The 15,402-nt window shown below is 36.0% G+C and overlaps 3 protein-coding genes across 3 annotated transcripts; 2 read left to right on the forward strand and 1 right to left on the reverse strand.

The window, feature by feature from the left end:
* Positions 1 to 309: 309 nt before the first annotated feature.
* LOC127128389 (protein CROWDED NUCLEI 1) lies at positions 310 to 6,416 on the reverse strand. Its single transcript, XM_051057645.1, has 8 exons — positions 5,913 to 6,416; positions 4,786 to 4,995; positions 4,383 to 4,636; positions 4,010 to 4,280; positions 3,833 to 3,916; positions 1,353 to 3,505; positions 1,101 to 1,248; positions 310 to 923 (listed from the first exon to the last, which is right to left on the reverse strand). Exons 1-8 carry the CDS (start codon positions 6,105 to 6,107, stop codon positions 672 to 674), a joined length of 3,567 nt encoding a protein of 1,188 aa, XP_050913602.1. The 5' UTR covers positions 6,108 to 6,416; the 3' UTR covers positions 310 to 671.
* A 2,731-nt stretch (positions 6,417 to 9,147) lies between these two features.
* LOC127131841 (uncharacterized mitochondrial protein AtMg00810-like) lies at positions 9,148 to 9,996 on the forward strand. Its single transcript, XM_051060735.1, has 2 exons — positions 9,148 to 9,278; positions 9,339 to 9,996. Exons 1-2 carry the CDS (start codon positions 9,148 to 9,150, stop codon positions 9,994 to 9,996), a joined length of 789 nt encoding a protein of 262 aa, XP_050916692.1.
* A 2,869-nt stretch (positions 9,997 to 12,865) lies between these two features.
* LOC127131842 (uncharacterized) lies at positions 12,866 to 14,335 on the forward strand. Its single transcript, XM_051060736.1, has 2 exons — positions 12,866 to 13,351; positions 13,550 to 14,335. The coding sequence occupies exons 1-2, from the start codon at positions 12,866 to 12,868 to the stop codon at positions 14,333 to 14,335; spliced, it is 1,272 nt and encodes a 423-aa protein (XP_050916693.1).
* The last annotated feature ends 1,067 nt before the right edge of the window (positions 14,336 to 15,402 follow it).

The raw sequence follows: 15,402 nt of genomic DNA on the forward strand, positions 1-15,402 counted from the left end.
TCAAAAAAATTTATGAAAATTCTTTTTCCATTTTTTTTCAAGTAGTAGATTGTCAATTTTGACTCTTTTCTTGATGTATTATTTCATAAAGCTTTTCGTAATTTATGATCCATGATGTATTATTTCATAAAGCTTCTCGTACTTAATAAAAAAAAGTGTTAAAAATATATATAAAAAAATTATTCCATATTTAATTAAAAGGTGTATTTGTTTTGCAGATTCATAAATGATAAAAAAAAAATTTTAGCTCCAAAGTTGAAACCAAACATAGAGGAAGTGATATAAAACAAGTGGAAATGGACACAAGTATTAAAACACAAATTATCGCCCCAAGTTCACACGATGGCTCATTAAATTCAAACTATCACATCTTAGGAAACAAAATACATACATTTGGATACAATCAATTTCCAAATGGAGTGGCTAAAAATCCAATCTCTAAACTAGGAGCTACACTATCAAATGCCTAAAACTATCAACAAATATCCAAAAGGTTTTCCAAATATCCATAGAAACAGAAAATGAAAATGTGCTAAAGAAATTCAATCACCCTTCCTAAGTACCTCTCCTTGGTTATATAGATCTAATTCCAATTGTTAATACAATTCAACTTCTGACATCATCTCTAAAGTTGATGATGTCAAGACACAAACCAATGCTCTGGTCTAGTGTTATGTGGTAAGAAATTTCCATAGCTTCTTCCCTACTGAAGTTTCACCAGGTTGTTGATAATCTTCATCAATCTCGTTCTCCTCGTTCTCCTCCTCCTCATCCTCAACTCCTCGGGATTCACTCCTGTACTCGGCATCATGATCCTCCGCGTCATCCGCTGTTCCGTTCACCTCCTCACTCAAAGCCATGTTGCTTGCAAAAGTCCTGGCGGTATTGTCGAAATCATCATGTGTCTCCACTACTTTCTGAGACTGTAACAAGTAAGCACTTAGCTTGATATCCAAAACTCATCAACATTATAATCTTAATAACAAACACAAACTCTTAAAACTGAAAACTAATTGAAATATGAAATAATAAAAAGAATAAAACAAAGAATAGATGTATGCACAGGGTGCCCAATTAAAAAGCAAATAATCAAGCTTTACCTCATCAAGATCTATGCTGCCACCAATTTCGTTGGTAATGCCGACCGAGTGGGAATGAGAAGCTTCTGCAGCTTTTGCAGGACCAACCTCTCCCTCGCCTTCCTTGCCGCCACCAGACACGTCTCTAACAGATGAAGTTGTCGCTCGACTAAAAAAATCAATGCACATCATGTGCAAGTGAGAAAAACATTGACAATCATCACATCATCACATCACATGCAGTAATAAAATTAAAATTATGGGTATACTCACGTTTTGGGTCGCCTCAAATTATATCTTGTTTCTCCAGCAGTTTGTACAGGAGGAGGAGCAGCCTTCTGTCGAGTCCTTCTGCGCTGTCCTGGTATATCAGAATGTCCTTCACTCGCACTGGCAGTAACTTGAGATGTTGTTTGAACCCGGTTTCGCTTCCTCAAATTTGCCGTTCTTTTTTCGGCTGGTTTTTGACTTTCAGAATCCATGTTGGCAGAATCCTCAGCATTTCCATTTGGAAACCCAGTCTCACGGTCATCCACGCACTCCCCAGGTACTGCCTCAGCAGCTTTCGATTCCCCGAGAAAAGCTTCAGCCTCTTTGATAACAGCTTTTACAGTTTGTGTGCGCTTTACTACTCTGGCCCTTCCCCTGCGAGGTTTCTGCTGCTCAACCTTTGAATCAGTAGGCTGTAAATCATCTGGTGCTTTCGTGTCATTCTTGTCTGGTGCTTCAGTTTCATTGTTTTCTGGTGCTTCAGTTTCATTGTTGCCCTGGTTGTCAATAGAAGGATCATGGTCGGCTTCAACCTCTGTGATATCATTGCCAGATTGTACCCTTGGAGCATCAAAAGAATCATTTGCAATTGCAAAAGACAACTCTGCTTCATTTTCAGTGCCAGGAATTTTCGCTAGTGAATCCTCATCAGTTGTATCAACAGGCAAAGCATCCACATCCCTTAAACTACCAACATCAGAGTCAATCTTTCTGATTGGGGAGATCTTGAAAATCTTAGAGGTGCATTTACGTAGCCAAGAGACAGTTCCACCAGGAACAGGGGACTCTGTACCAGCTGAAGGGGATACTCCAGTATTTTGCCTAGACTTATCCAGATTTACCTCAGAACCACCATGTGTAATATCACCAGCCAATTTCGGAAGAGAAGGCACCTCTAAATTTTCAATGTCAGCAGAAGAATGTAAATTAGACAGCACAAATTCAGAAATTGTTTCCCCGCAGTTTTGGCAACTCTGAAGTTTCTCAACAACATCAATAAAGCGGCGTCTCTCCACAATAAATTGTTCCCGCTGATTTTTCAGCTTCTTGTTGAGGTCAACGAGTACATCTATGTCCTCCTGCATTTCTATCCTTTGCCTTTCAACATGTTTCCTATTCTCATCTGCATCCTGTTTCTCCTTGTCTAATTTACTTCTTTGATGTTTCATTTCCTCCATTTCTCTATTAGCCACTTCTCTCAAGAAATTGATATTACTTAATTCACTCTCTCTCGTCTCCTCGAATAACTTCTTTGTTTCAAGCAAGTCTTTTTCCTTCTGCTCTAACTGATTCTGCATATCAGCTTCAAGTTCTTTTCTCCGCATCTCAAAATCCAGAAGCAGCTGGTTTTTCTCATTTTGAGCTTTCTCAGCTAGGCTTGACTTTTCCAACTCCATTTGAGCCTCAAATGACTCTTTAGCAGAACTAAGATCTTCCAACTCCCTTTGTAGATAGTCTTGTGTGGCCTGCTTCTCATTCTTTAACTTCTCTTCTTCATTTTGTTGTAGTTTTAAAATTTCTTCCTTCTGTTGAAGCAAATTTTTCAGCTCTTTCTCCACATCTGCTCTTTTCAGATCAAGCTCATCCCATTCTCTTTCGAAAGTCTCCTTTTGCTGCCTCAAGTCATCAGCTTCCTTCATCAGTAGTTCTTTCTGAAGCCTATACTGATCAATTTCATGCTTCAGTTGCGACTGCAAACGTATATATTCTGACCTCTCCTCCTCAGTCACTTGAAGATGATTAGTCTCTTCTTTAATTTTCAGCAATTCTTCTTCGTTGTTTGCCTTTAATTTCTCAACTTCAGCCTTGAGACTGAGCAACTCTTCTCTCTCACTTTCTATTTCACCCCTCTCCTTCCCTAAGTCTTTTTCCTCAGACTTAATAGACTTCTCCCGTTCCTTCAAAGCTTTGACTTTTACTTCATATTCTTTCTCTTTCTCCTTGAGCTTCTCTGCTTTCTTTTCCAAGGCTTGCTCCCGTTTTGCAATCTTCTCCTCCTTGTGATTGACTTCACCTTCTTTCTTTTCCACTTCTATCAATCTATTCCTCAATCCATCTTCAAATGACTTTCTTTTTTCAACCAATTCCACCTCAAACTCTTGCTTCTTCACATCAAGAATAGCAGTGTGTTCATCAACAAGCTTCTGAATCTCAACCTACAATGAATCCAGGCTGAAATTAACAAACGAATGAAAATAAAATATAGTAGCTGCATGTCGGCATAACAAATGTTGATGTTCATATAACATTGATTTTATTCTTGAACTGGCAAATTAATATCAGTTCCACGTTTACCAGATTATTCAAAAAGCATACAGTCATACACGCAACCATTGTGTTAACTTTTGGAGGATTTGATACAACAGTATTATACAAAATGAATAAAATTCAGCAATTTACACCGATTCAATCATTGCCTGTTCATCTCCACAATTTCCCATAAAATTATAATCAGAAAATGATCGGCAGGTACAAGAACATACTTTTTCTCTGGCATTGAGCTTTTCCTCCCATGCAGATAACTCCTTCTCTTTGAGATCCAAGTTCGTTCTCATAGAATCACATTCCTGCAATGTAGGATATGGACATTAAAATCACGCGTCAGAATAAGAACAAACAAAAATATAGCTAATCAAAATCACATTATAATTAATATTTACCTTCTCATTGAGAGCTATAGTTGCCAGCCTGCTATTTGCATCATCTTCTTTGCCTCTCAATGTTACATAAGCCGCATCAATGTTCTTTTGTGCCTCTTCAAGGTCCTTCTCTTTCTGCCTACATATTCTGTCAACCTCATTAGCCCTCTGCTCTCTTTCATTGAGAATTCTTTGACCCTTGGACAGCCTCTCTTCGCCATCCTGCAGTTTCTTCTCCCACTCTCGTAAGTCCTCTCTTTGCTTAGACAAAGTACTCTCGTGTGATTCTTGCCTGTTTCATCAATCAAAATAAGTTATATACAAGAATGCAGAATACAAAGAGCAAACCAACAATACGCTCCAAACTGAAAGATGATAGTATTAAAGAGAATACTCTGCAATGAAGGACAATCGCTCCCTTCTAAGTGCAGATTCTTGAGCCTCCAAGTCATGTGATTTCCTATCAATCTCTGAACTCTTTCTGCTAATTTCAGCAAGTTTGGCATCAGCAGAGCGTAACTTGGCTTCTACTTCTAAAGATTTTTCTTCAACACTAGCTATTAAAGCATTTGCTTCAGCTAACTTTGAGTCTGCTGCAAATCTAGTCTTCGCATGCTCTGACCTCATTTCTCGCAGGGCCTTCTCAAGCTTTTGAAACACAAGATTACAAATATTAGCAATAATCAAACTTCATGATAAGAAAAGTATCAACAGTTCAGATACAGACTATCCATAAATAAGGTTTATTAAGGAAGAGCTTGATGCATATGTAAAATTACATTTGTCAAAAAACTTACATCAAGCACACACTCTTTCTCAACACCAAAGGCCTTCCTCAGATTCTCTTCTCGCTTCTCTGCCTCAGATAGAGCAAATAAATGAGCTGCTTTTTCTCGTTCAAAAGCATCCTTGACTTCCACTAAATCTTGATTTAGCTCGGAAAACTTAGAGTTCCACTCCTTTTTCTCAATCAAGAGAAGCCCCATATTGAATTGGTACTCGTAAAGCTGTTGCAGAACACAAATAATCAGGTCAAACCAGAAAACAAACTCAAATAAAATAAAAAGTGCTATCTTTATGATTAAAAAAACACTACAAATGACACAAACTCTTTCCCAGAAATGTTAACTTCATTCATGAAAGATAAATACTATTTCACACGGCATCACTTAAAAAGTTATAGATTATGCACGGTTATCGTTATCCATTAAGCAACATTGTGGGATATCAAACATATAAATTTACGCCTAGTTTTCATGATGGGACGGCCTACAACAATGAATACAACATTGGTTCTCTACTTTAGACTTCAGTAGAAAAGAACTTTGAAATCAAAATGTACATGCGCAGGTTCGGCCCGAGACTCCCCTACAACAATGCATACAACATTGGTTCTCTACTTTAGACTTCAGTAGAAAAGAACTTTGAAGTCAAAATGTATATGCGCAGGTCGGCCCGAGACTCCCCCACATCTCAACCCAGTGTGCATGCTTTTAGCTGCTCGGCATTTTCGAACAAAAATCTCCTATGTCTGCTATTTCTAAACCATGTTCTAGAACATCATAACAAGCTACCGATCCAATTTCACAAACGACATATTTTCAATACCAAAAGCAACTAAACGAAAAAAACAAATCTTTTTCCAAATTTCAAAAACAATCAAGTCAAATATTCCAGAAATTTAAAAAATAAATTAACCAATTACAAAGCAAGATTTCAAAAATACTAAATTTCCCATGACAGTTACAACATATCCCAAGTACTATTTTTCTCTCTCCTAACGTTTACCCAACACTTCAAAAAAACACCCACAACACTCTCAAAGAACAAGTAACTGAAAACTGAAAAAAATTATACTTTAAAACAAAAATGCAAAAATATAATTTAAAAATAAGAAATTAAACAAGATAATCCAAAAAATAACCTCTTTTTCAAGGCTTGAAACCCTCTCAACCAAAACCTCACGATCCAAATTTCCACCATTTTCAGCAAAAGCAACACCTTTCCCTTTCGAACCAGCACCCTCGCCCGAATCAAGACCCGACCCGGTTCCAGTGCGCGCTCCACTCTTGTTCGGCGTTATGGACCGACCCGGCCACAATCTCTGCGGCGTAAACATCACCACCGAAACGAAACTCTCAACTCAACAACAACGAAACTTCAAATCACGAATTCGTCGTTTAACTTCGTAACCCCATCGCGAAACTTCGTAAATCGAAAACGACCGAAATTGAAATACAAACAAGAGAAAAGGAAAACCCTAGTCTCCGGACGTGACCGTAGTTCCCAAATTCCGGTGAATTGAAGATTTGAAGTCCGGTAACGTCTCCAAAAATCTCAAACGGTTCTTTCTCTCTCTACTTTTTTTCCCTTTCTCTCTCTCTTCTTCTTTATCTTTCTCTCTCCCTCTCTCCTTGTATCACGTTCTTTGTCTTTCGTACAATGTTTTATTTTTTTCAGATAACACAGAAAGTACCGGAATGACCTTTTCCTTTTTCCGGGTTTTGCCTATGGAAAAGGGTAAACTGGGAATTACATAGAATAGCTTTTCTGGTTCAAACGTGGGTTCTCGTGTGTATTTATTGGGTGTGACTGTATTGGTCATGAGAATTAACGAAAAGTGGATAGAGATTGGGGGTATTATAGTAAAATGAGCAATTAATTTTGGTTTGAGGATAGGGGAATAGAATATACCCGTTTCATGTGGGATCGAGATGCCACGGTGTGTAAGAAGAGCTGTTAAGTTAAGTTGAGCATTGCTTGTGTCTTCTTTAACTTGTATCACACTTGATTCCATCATCGTTTTTGATAAAAAAAAAAAATTTAAAATGTTATAGCTCATACTTTTAAAACTTGCATGGATAAGTTATTGTTATTGACATAAATATATGTCACAAACAATACTTTATAACATAAAAATTTGAATGTATGCGTCACAGACACAGACGTGATATCGTCTGGAATGAAAATATGTCGAATTTTACGCTTCACAAACAATGACGTGACATATGTATGTGTCACAGACGTGACATCGTCTAGAATGAAAATGTGTCACAGACAATGACTTGGCATCGTCTAGAATGAAAATGTGTGTATTTTTTGTTATGTCATTCTAGCACTTTATGCACAAAATGATATATGAGGAGCTTATCTTTAAACACTTTATGAATAAATAAAAACCATGGCACTTTTTTGTCGTTTAGTGGTTTGTAAAACATAGGCATAAAAGAGGGGCCCTTTGAGAAACGGAAGCCATCAATAAATAAGGACTTTAACCAAAGCACACTGAAAACTCCAATGAAAAAGGTACGTGTAAATGATATTTAATATTTAGTGGATAATGAACCAAACTAATTAAACATTAAATAGTAAATTGTCTTAAGCTACTTGGATAATTAAACATTAAATAGTAAATTGTTTTTAGAAAAAATCTTTGACCAAAAATATAAAATATTTAAGTATTCTTTTACTATGATATTTAAGTGTTTTTTTAGACAATGTGTTAAACAAGATTTTCTCTTAAAGATCTATAGTATTCATTAATTCGAATAAAAAATTGAATTAAATTAGAATCCAAATCAAATCATGATGTTTGGTTTGGTATTTTTTAGTTCGGACAAAAATTGAATCAAATCAATGAAAAACGATGTTAATTGGTTAGAGTAACAGATTTTTAAAATTCTACGTTTGAGCATGTCTTTCCGAACCAATCATAATTAATTAGTATAATATATACTAACGTCCAGACGGGCACTCGCGTGCCCGTCTGTCCGCTTTTTTAATGCACATCATTGAAAATATAAGTGATATTTTTTATTTAAATATAATTTTTAAAAAGTACAACATGTGGAAGTTATTAGTAGAAAGTTACGTGAAAGTTATTAGTAGGAAGTTACGTGGAAGTTAATAATAGTGGTTTTATTGGAAGTTATTAGGTAAATTACACAATAAAATAAGGGTAAAAATGGTAGAAAAATAGGCTACACCAAAAGAAAGTATTCCCTTTATATATTGTTATAGATTATTATTGTCATGGAAACTAATATGAGATATTTAGCTTCACAAAAAAAACGTCATTTGTGATATTCACGGCCTATATGGAGAAACAAGAAAATTAAGGATTTTATATTATTTTGAAAATTTAGTTGATGTAAATTATTGGAAACCAGTTTACCAAGTGCATTCAAATAGTTTACAAGATGAGTTAATCTCTTTTGCATATTGGCAATGGTTTCATCATGCTTCATATGAAAGAGTTCAAACTCTTTATTCAAAATATTGATTCTAGCTTTATTTACTTCATTTGTACCCTCATGGGCAACTTGTAATGTGTCCCACATAGCTTTAGCGATTTCGAAATGAGAAATACAATAATATTCGTCAACTCCTACAACAGAGGTTAGAATATTCATTTATTTCCAATCAATATACCATCCTTTCTCATCTTCCTCATTCTATTATGCTTCCGGTTTAGGTACAACAACACCATCCACATTGGTCATAGTAATTTCAAATGGATCATTTTGGATGACGCTCCATACTTTTCTATAAATAGAATTGATATGGATACGCAAGTATACAATCCTTTCAATAATCATAGTTCTCACCATTGAAAATCATCACTTTATGATACACCTCTTTTAGTTCGGAATCCATAGTCTAATAAGCGAATTTGAAGCACAAGATAAATTGATGCTCGTGATACCACTTGTTAGACGAGGGTACTGATCTATAAAGGGGTTGAATAGATCTCCAAATAAAAAATTTCTTATTAAAAAATCTATTTTGAAAAGTATTTTTCTATGGCAAGCGGAAGCGAATCCGGATCGACTTTCGTCTATCTGAATCGTTATTGATAGAATCGGATATGCGTATAAAGCATAGTAAAACAAATTTTAAAGATGAGAAAATCTAATCAATAAGTTCTATATAATACATTTGAATATAAATCACACTAAGATAAACAATTTCTAATGAAATATAAAAATTAACTTGACTAAGGATTTTTATCGAACACTTAATATGCAGTCAAAATATCAAACACTTGGTGTACAATACACCAAGCTTAATTCTCTTTGTTTGCTTAAATTTAAGCTCGCCTTGAGTCAATAAGATTACTTTTAGGAGTGGCTTGTTTGCTTAAATTTAAGCTATTTCAAATGGGTGTGAAAAGTGTCTTCTTAAATGGGTACTTTAATGAAGAAGTCTATGTTGAACAACCCAAGGGGTTCATAGATACTAACTTTCTCGATCATGTTTACAAACTAAGGAAAGCTCTCTATGGATTGAAGTAAGCACCTAGGGTCTGGTATGAAAGGCTCGCTGAATTCCTTGTCAATAATGGATACAGGAAAAGAGGAACAAATAAGACATTATTTGTTAAAGAAGATCATGGTAAACTCATGATAACTCAAATATACGTTGATGACATTGTGTTTAGAGGGGTTCCGAACCAGATGGTCCAACATTTTGTCAGGCAGATGCAATCTGAATTTGAAATGAGTCTTATTGGTGAATTGACTTACTTTCTTGGGCTCCAAGTCAAACAAATGGATGACACTATCTTTATCTCTCAAAGAAAGTATGCTAAGAGTATAGTAAAGAAGTTTGGAATGGAAAATACTAGTCATAAAAGGACACTTGCACCAACCCACTTGAAATTGACTAAACATGAAAAAGATGTAAATGTGGATCAAAGTATGTACATGAGTATGATTGGTAGTTTAATGTATCTTACAACTAGTAGACCTGACATTACATTTGTTGTAGGAGTATGTGCAAGGTATCAGTCTGAACCCAAAATGAGTCATATTACTCAAGTGAAAAGAATCCTGAAGTACATCGATGAAACTAGTGACTATGGAATGTTGTATTCTCATAATGCAAATTCCTTACTTATAGGATACTGTGATGCAGATTGGGCAGGCAGTGTTGATGATAGAAATAGCACTTATGGAGGATGTTTCTTCTTGGGAAATAATCTTATATATTGGTTCATCAAGAAGTAAAATAGTGTGTCATATCTATGGTTGAGGCTGAATATATTGCAGCAGGAAGTAGCTACTTTCAATTAATTTGGATGAAACAAATGTTAGAGGAATACAATGTCCAACAAGATGTCATGGCATTATATTGTGACAACCTAAGTGCTATCAACATATCCAAGAATCCTATTCAACACATCATAACTAAGCATATTGATATTCGTCATCATTTTACCAGGGATCTTGAAGACAAAATTGTTAGTCTTAAGCATGTAACCATTGAGAAGCAACCGACAGATATTTTCACTAAAGCTTTAGATGCAAATAAGTTTGAAAAGTTAAGGGGTGAATTGGGCATTTGCATGCTTGAAGAATTATAGCAATTACTGGTATGGAGATATGGAAATCAAATTTTCTCTTCCCTTCATTTAATGGTGCACAAAACTCAAGGAATATCATTACAAACCTTCCTTATTTTCCCAACGCACCACCCTAGTTACTCTATCAACATCATTCACACTACCTCCTTTACTATCTCTCTCAACTTTACTCTTAGTCACCCTCATCTCTCTATCTTCTCTTTGAAGTCCATACTTAAAATCTCCAAAATGTCTCAACCTTCTGTCTCAACTCCTAGCAAGCACACCAAGGAAAAATCAAACCCTAAAAATGTTGGTACTGAGATAGATCTCTCGGATGTCATTATTGATTTCGTTCCCCTATCGATAGTTCCTGGCCATGCAACCTCTATAAGGAAGGCTAGAACATCAGCTTTGAGAAAAGGCAAGCCCTCTAAAGTAAGTACCTCTCTCTCTCTCCGTCCATGGCTGCTAGAAATGTTAAAACTCTTGAACTCACTAGTGCTGTAAAGAAACCCATTTCTATGACTAGCCTATACCTTGGTCCCATTAATGTCGAACCTAATGTCGGTGCTTCTAAAGAATGTCATGTTATGCCAAATGTTATGGAAGATGTTGAAGCCTCTGAAACCAGTAATAGACCTAGGTATGTTACTACTTTGAGTAAATCTAGCATGATCATTGTGGACAGAGAAGACATAGATAAGAATATTCGTGTGTTGATATCTAATGTTTTGGGTATTGAACCCAAGATTGGTGTTGTGTGATGCGGTGCTTTCGTAAGTATACGAACGCGTCAGAGTAATATAAAAGATTGTCGAATCCACAGAGACCAAATGTCAATCTATCGTTATCTATTGTTATGGTGTTTATCAAAGGCAATCAAAATAGGTGTTTTTAGAGTGTGCAGTGAAAAGTAAAGTATTGAATGAAGTTTAATTAATAAAGACAGGGTCGAATGTAATTCACATAATCAATTAATAATCCAAGTACTTGCTAATAGAACTACTTATGGGCAATGTTTCCTACTTTGAAAAGAACTAATTTAACGGGAACTGTCGCTTTCGCGTATTCAGAACCGAGTTGTACTCCCTAATCAAACCCTCTTATTGTCACTTATAAAAAGGCGCGCATTGCGTTAGAGAAGTAAACCTATTTTTAAGAAATATAGTATCTTAACTAAGTTGAAAAGTATTATAACCTGGATTTCTTAACCAAAAGAGGTTCTCACGAACCAGACTCTAAACTTATAAACGCGTCCGAAAATAGTTTTAAAATCTCTTTTCTTCTTAAATTAAAAACTCCTAATGAACTAAACAAAGCGCTTTCGCTGTTTTTGAAATAGTTAAAAACAACTAAGTTTAGATAGACGTTGGACGGCTTTCGATCTTACCCAACGGAATTGAAGTGCGGGAAAACTTAAGTTGAAAGTTAAAATAACCCTTAAGTGCTTCTACGAACAATTGTACGGATTATCGGTTCAATTACGATCCTTACATTCTAACCTTATAAATTTAGTTAGACATGGTAAAGTAAAAGTGCATTAATTTAAATAAAAGTAGTGCGAGTGCGGAAAGTAAATAAAAGTAGTGCGAGTGCGGGTAATAAATAAAAGTAAAGTGAGTGCGGGAAATAAATAAAAGTAAAGCGAGTGCGAGAAATAAATAAAGTAAAGCGAGTGCGGGAAATAAATAAAGTAAAGCGAGTGCGAGAAATAAATAAAGTAAAGCGAGTGCGAGAAATAAATAAAGTAAAGCGAGTGCGGGAAATAAATAAGATAAAGACAAGTAATAAAAACCTGCTCCAATCGGAGGGTTGAATAAATTGCAAAGCGGAAATGAAAATGGCGACAGGATTAACTTCCTTCCAAAGTGCTCCAAACTCGATTACAGACTCGATCACAGACTTGATTACACAATTGTGGTAACACTCCAATGCGAAGCGATTACCACTTTAAAATACTGAATATATGCCTAAGTGAAACAAAGTTGCTCTGAGTTTGCCTCTGTTCTAAGTTTGGATCTTCCTCTGCTCTAAGTTTGGATGCTTGAAAAAGTGATTTCGAGTTTTTATTTATAAGCAAGTAAAAAGATGGAAATGACAAGGATGCCCTTCAACTTGAAAATGGGAGGGAAAACTTTTCCTCTTGTGGCGCCCGCCACAAGACCATTATGAGGCGCCTTAGTGGAAGTAGTAGGGAACGTGGCAGTTGAGGGAAGTTGAGCTTGGACACGTCATGGCAGGGTCTATGGCGCCAGCCATGGGGGAAGTCACAAGTACAAAATGCTGAATTTTAGGGGTTTTGGCTCTTTTTCGCTCCTTTTTTCGATCGGGGCTCCGATTAAAGTAAAAACCTGAAAACAAAGAAAAACATAGTAATAACACAACAAAATAGCAATAAAACAACTAGAATGCATGTGAAATCGGAGTCGAAAATACGGTAAATTTCAGTGTTATCATTGTGTCGGATGTCTCCACATCCTTGGCCCAACCTGATAACACTACTGAAACCCCTCTAGATAAATTTGATGTCAATGTGTCTACTGTCTCCTGAAAAATCGAAAGATAAAGAGGAGTCTGATGAGATGTCTAGTGATCTAGCTGACAAAGAAGAAAACCTTATAGAGAAAAAGGATCAATCTACTAACATAGTGAATATTGAGGATCTGAACTCTGATGATATTCCCATTAGTCAAAGACTGGCTCCAGGAATAGCTAAAAGGTTGAAGAACATAAAAGGTCAAGCTATTGAATCCTCTAACATGCCCTCTAAATCTCTTAGGAGAAGAACAAGTGTTGGCCCTACAAAAAAATGGAGCAAGGTTGTTACTCATGTTTCCAAGAAGAAATCTCTTAAGAGGAAGGAAGTTCCTTCCGAGTCTAGTGAATTTGTCCATGATGTCGAACACAATGTTCAGGACATCGTTTCTACTGCCAGAAAGCAAGCTTTTAGGAAGAAGATTCCAACAAATATTTCCGAAGTTCCAATTGATAACATTTCCTTTCACTCAGTGGAGAATGTAGAAAAGTGGAAATTTATTTATCAAAGAAGACTAGCGCTGGAAAGAGAATTGGGCAAAGATGTTTTTAAATGCAAATAGGTGATGAGTCTAATTCAAGAAGCTAGATTAATGAAAACTGTAATTGGATTTGGCAAGTGTTATGAAATGCTTGTTAAAGAATTTATTGTGAATATCTCTAAGTAATGTGATAAAAAGAGGAGCAAGGAGTTTAGAAAAGTGTATGTCAGAGGAAAATGTGTGGATTTTTCTCCTGAAATCATAAATAGGTTTTTGGGAAGAAATGAAGAAGAACAAGTTGAAGTGGAAGTCTCTGACAATGTTATCTACATAGATATTACTGCTAAACAAGTAAAGGAATGGCCAAAGAAAGGGAAGATGTCAGCAAGTGATTTGAGTGTGAAGTATGTTGTACTTCATAGAATTGGAGATGCTAATTGGGTGCCAATTAATCATACTTCTAACATTACTACAGGATTGGGTAAGTTTATTTATATTGTAGGGACCAAGTCAAGTTTTGATTTTGGATCATATGTCTTTGATCAAACCATGAAGCATGTTGTCTCTTATGCTATGAAGATGCCAATAGCCTTTCCCTTATTGATCTGTGGTGTTATAGTGAGTCAACACCCAAGTATTTTGATCAGTTCTAATAGTATATGCAAAAGAAACCCTTCTTTATCATTACATTATAGACTATTCACTAGGAAATATGTTCCATACATTGTCATGACATCTGGCCAAACATCTTCCAGGCATACTACTAGAATAGGTGTCCTTGCTGAGCTAAAAGATACATGCAAGACCTTGGATGAAACTATTAAAACTTGTACTAAGAGGAAGAGAAGGCTTGGAATTTTGATAAAGGCCTTGTATGAAGAAGAAGGAAATTTGAAAGGTGATGGAACATGTGAAAAAGATGCAAATGAAGAAGGCACTGATGCAACTGATGATGAAGAAACTACCAACAGTGATGTGGACTGAAGCACTCTGACTCTGGTTCTTCTGTGTGTTGATTGCACTTCTGTTTTTTGTGGGCTATGCCCTGGATATTTATGCACTTTATAATGCTCTTGGTTTGTAACCTATCTTTTGATTGTTATGTTAACTCTGCTATTTGGTTGTGTTTGTCAACTTTTTGGCTAAAAAAGGGGAGTAGTTATTGTGATTGATTAGCTTTGTAGTTATGTTTGATTGTTTGTTAGCCCGTCCTATATTTTGTCCACTTAAGAGGGAGCACGTATGGAAGGGGAGTAACTCTTTCCCCCTGGATCTGCTACTCAAGGGGGGCTTTTTTTTTGCCTATGATGATATACTTGTTTCGAGTGGACTGTCGGTGATAAAAATTTCAGGGAAAATGTCTTGACATCCTAACTAAAGAGAATTTATTTTTCTCTTAAGCAGGTTCTTCGTGTGAGAGTTTATCTTTATGGTGTGAGGCAATGTTCGTTTCTGCTGCGCTTGCCTCTGGTCTTTTGAGGGGTGAAAAGGATTTTAGTTTTTGTATACTTGTATGATGGTTTGTCATTGTGATCCATACCCTAATTCTTGTTGGTCTATGCAAAGGTTGTTTTAGCCAAAAAAATTCCAAAGGGGGAGATTGTTAGGTCAGGTATGTAGTGATTAGCTGCATTTTGGAAAAACAAGTATTCTAGTCAGATGTTGAACAAGATGTCCTGACATGTTAGTTCATTAGTGGAGTGTGACCGCTTTTAGTATCTTGTAAGATTCATTTCCTTTTATGAGATATCTGAAGACACGCTGAAGATTTAGTTCGCAAAATATGTGAGTCAAGTAGAGCGTTTTCTAAAAAGCAAAAGATTATTTTGCCTCGACTTGTTTATGAAGTAAAGATGTCAAAACATTTTAGAAAACATCTGATCTGATTGAAATCAAACATGCAGAAGATTATGCAGAGTCCTTGGATCTTCTATGAATCAAGCCCGGAGCCCATGTCATTTAAATGATTTATATAGATCATTCCTAAACCTAAGAAGGTATCGAAGCAACGCTGAATATTGTTTGTGTTAGGGTTTAGTGTCTTTGAATTG

This window comes from Lathyrus oleraceus, chromosome 3 (genome assembly GCF_024323335.1).
Source record: "Lathyrus oleraceus cultivar Zhongwan6 chromosome 3, CAAS_Psat_ZW6_1.0, whole genome shotgun sequence".
Lineage (NCBI taxonomy): Eukaryota > Viridiplantae > Streptophyta > Magnoliopsida > Fabales > Fabaceae > Lathyrus > Lathyrus oleraceus.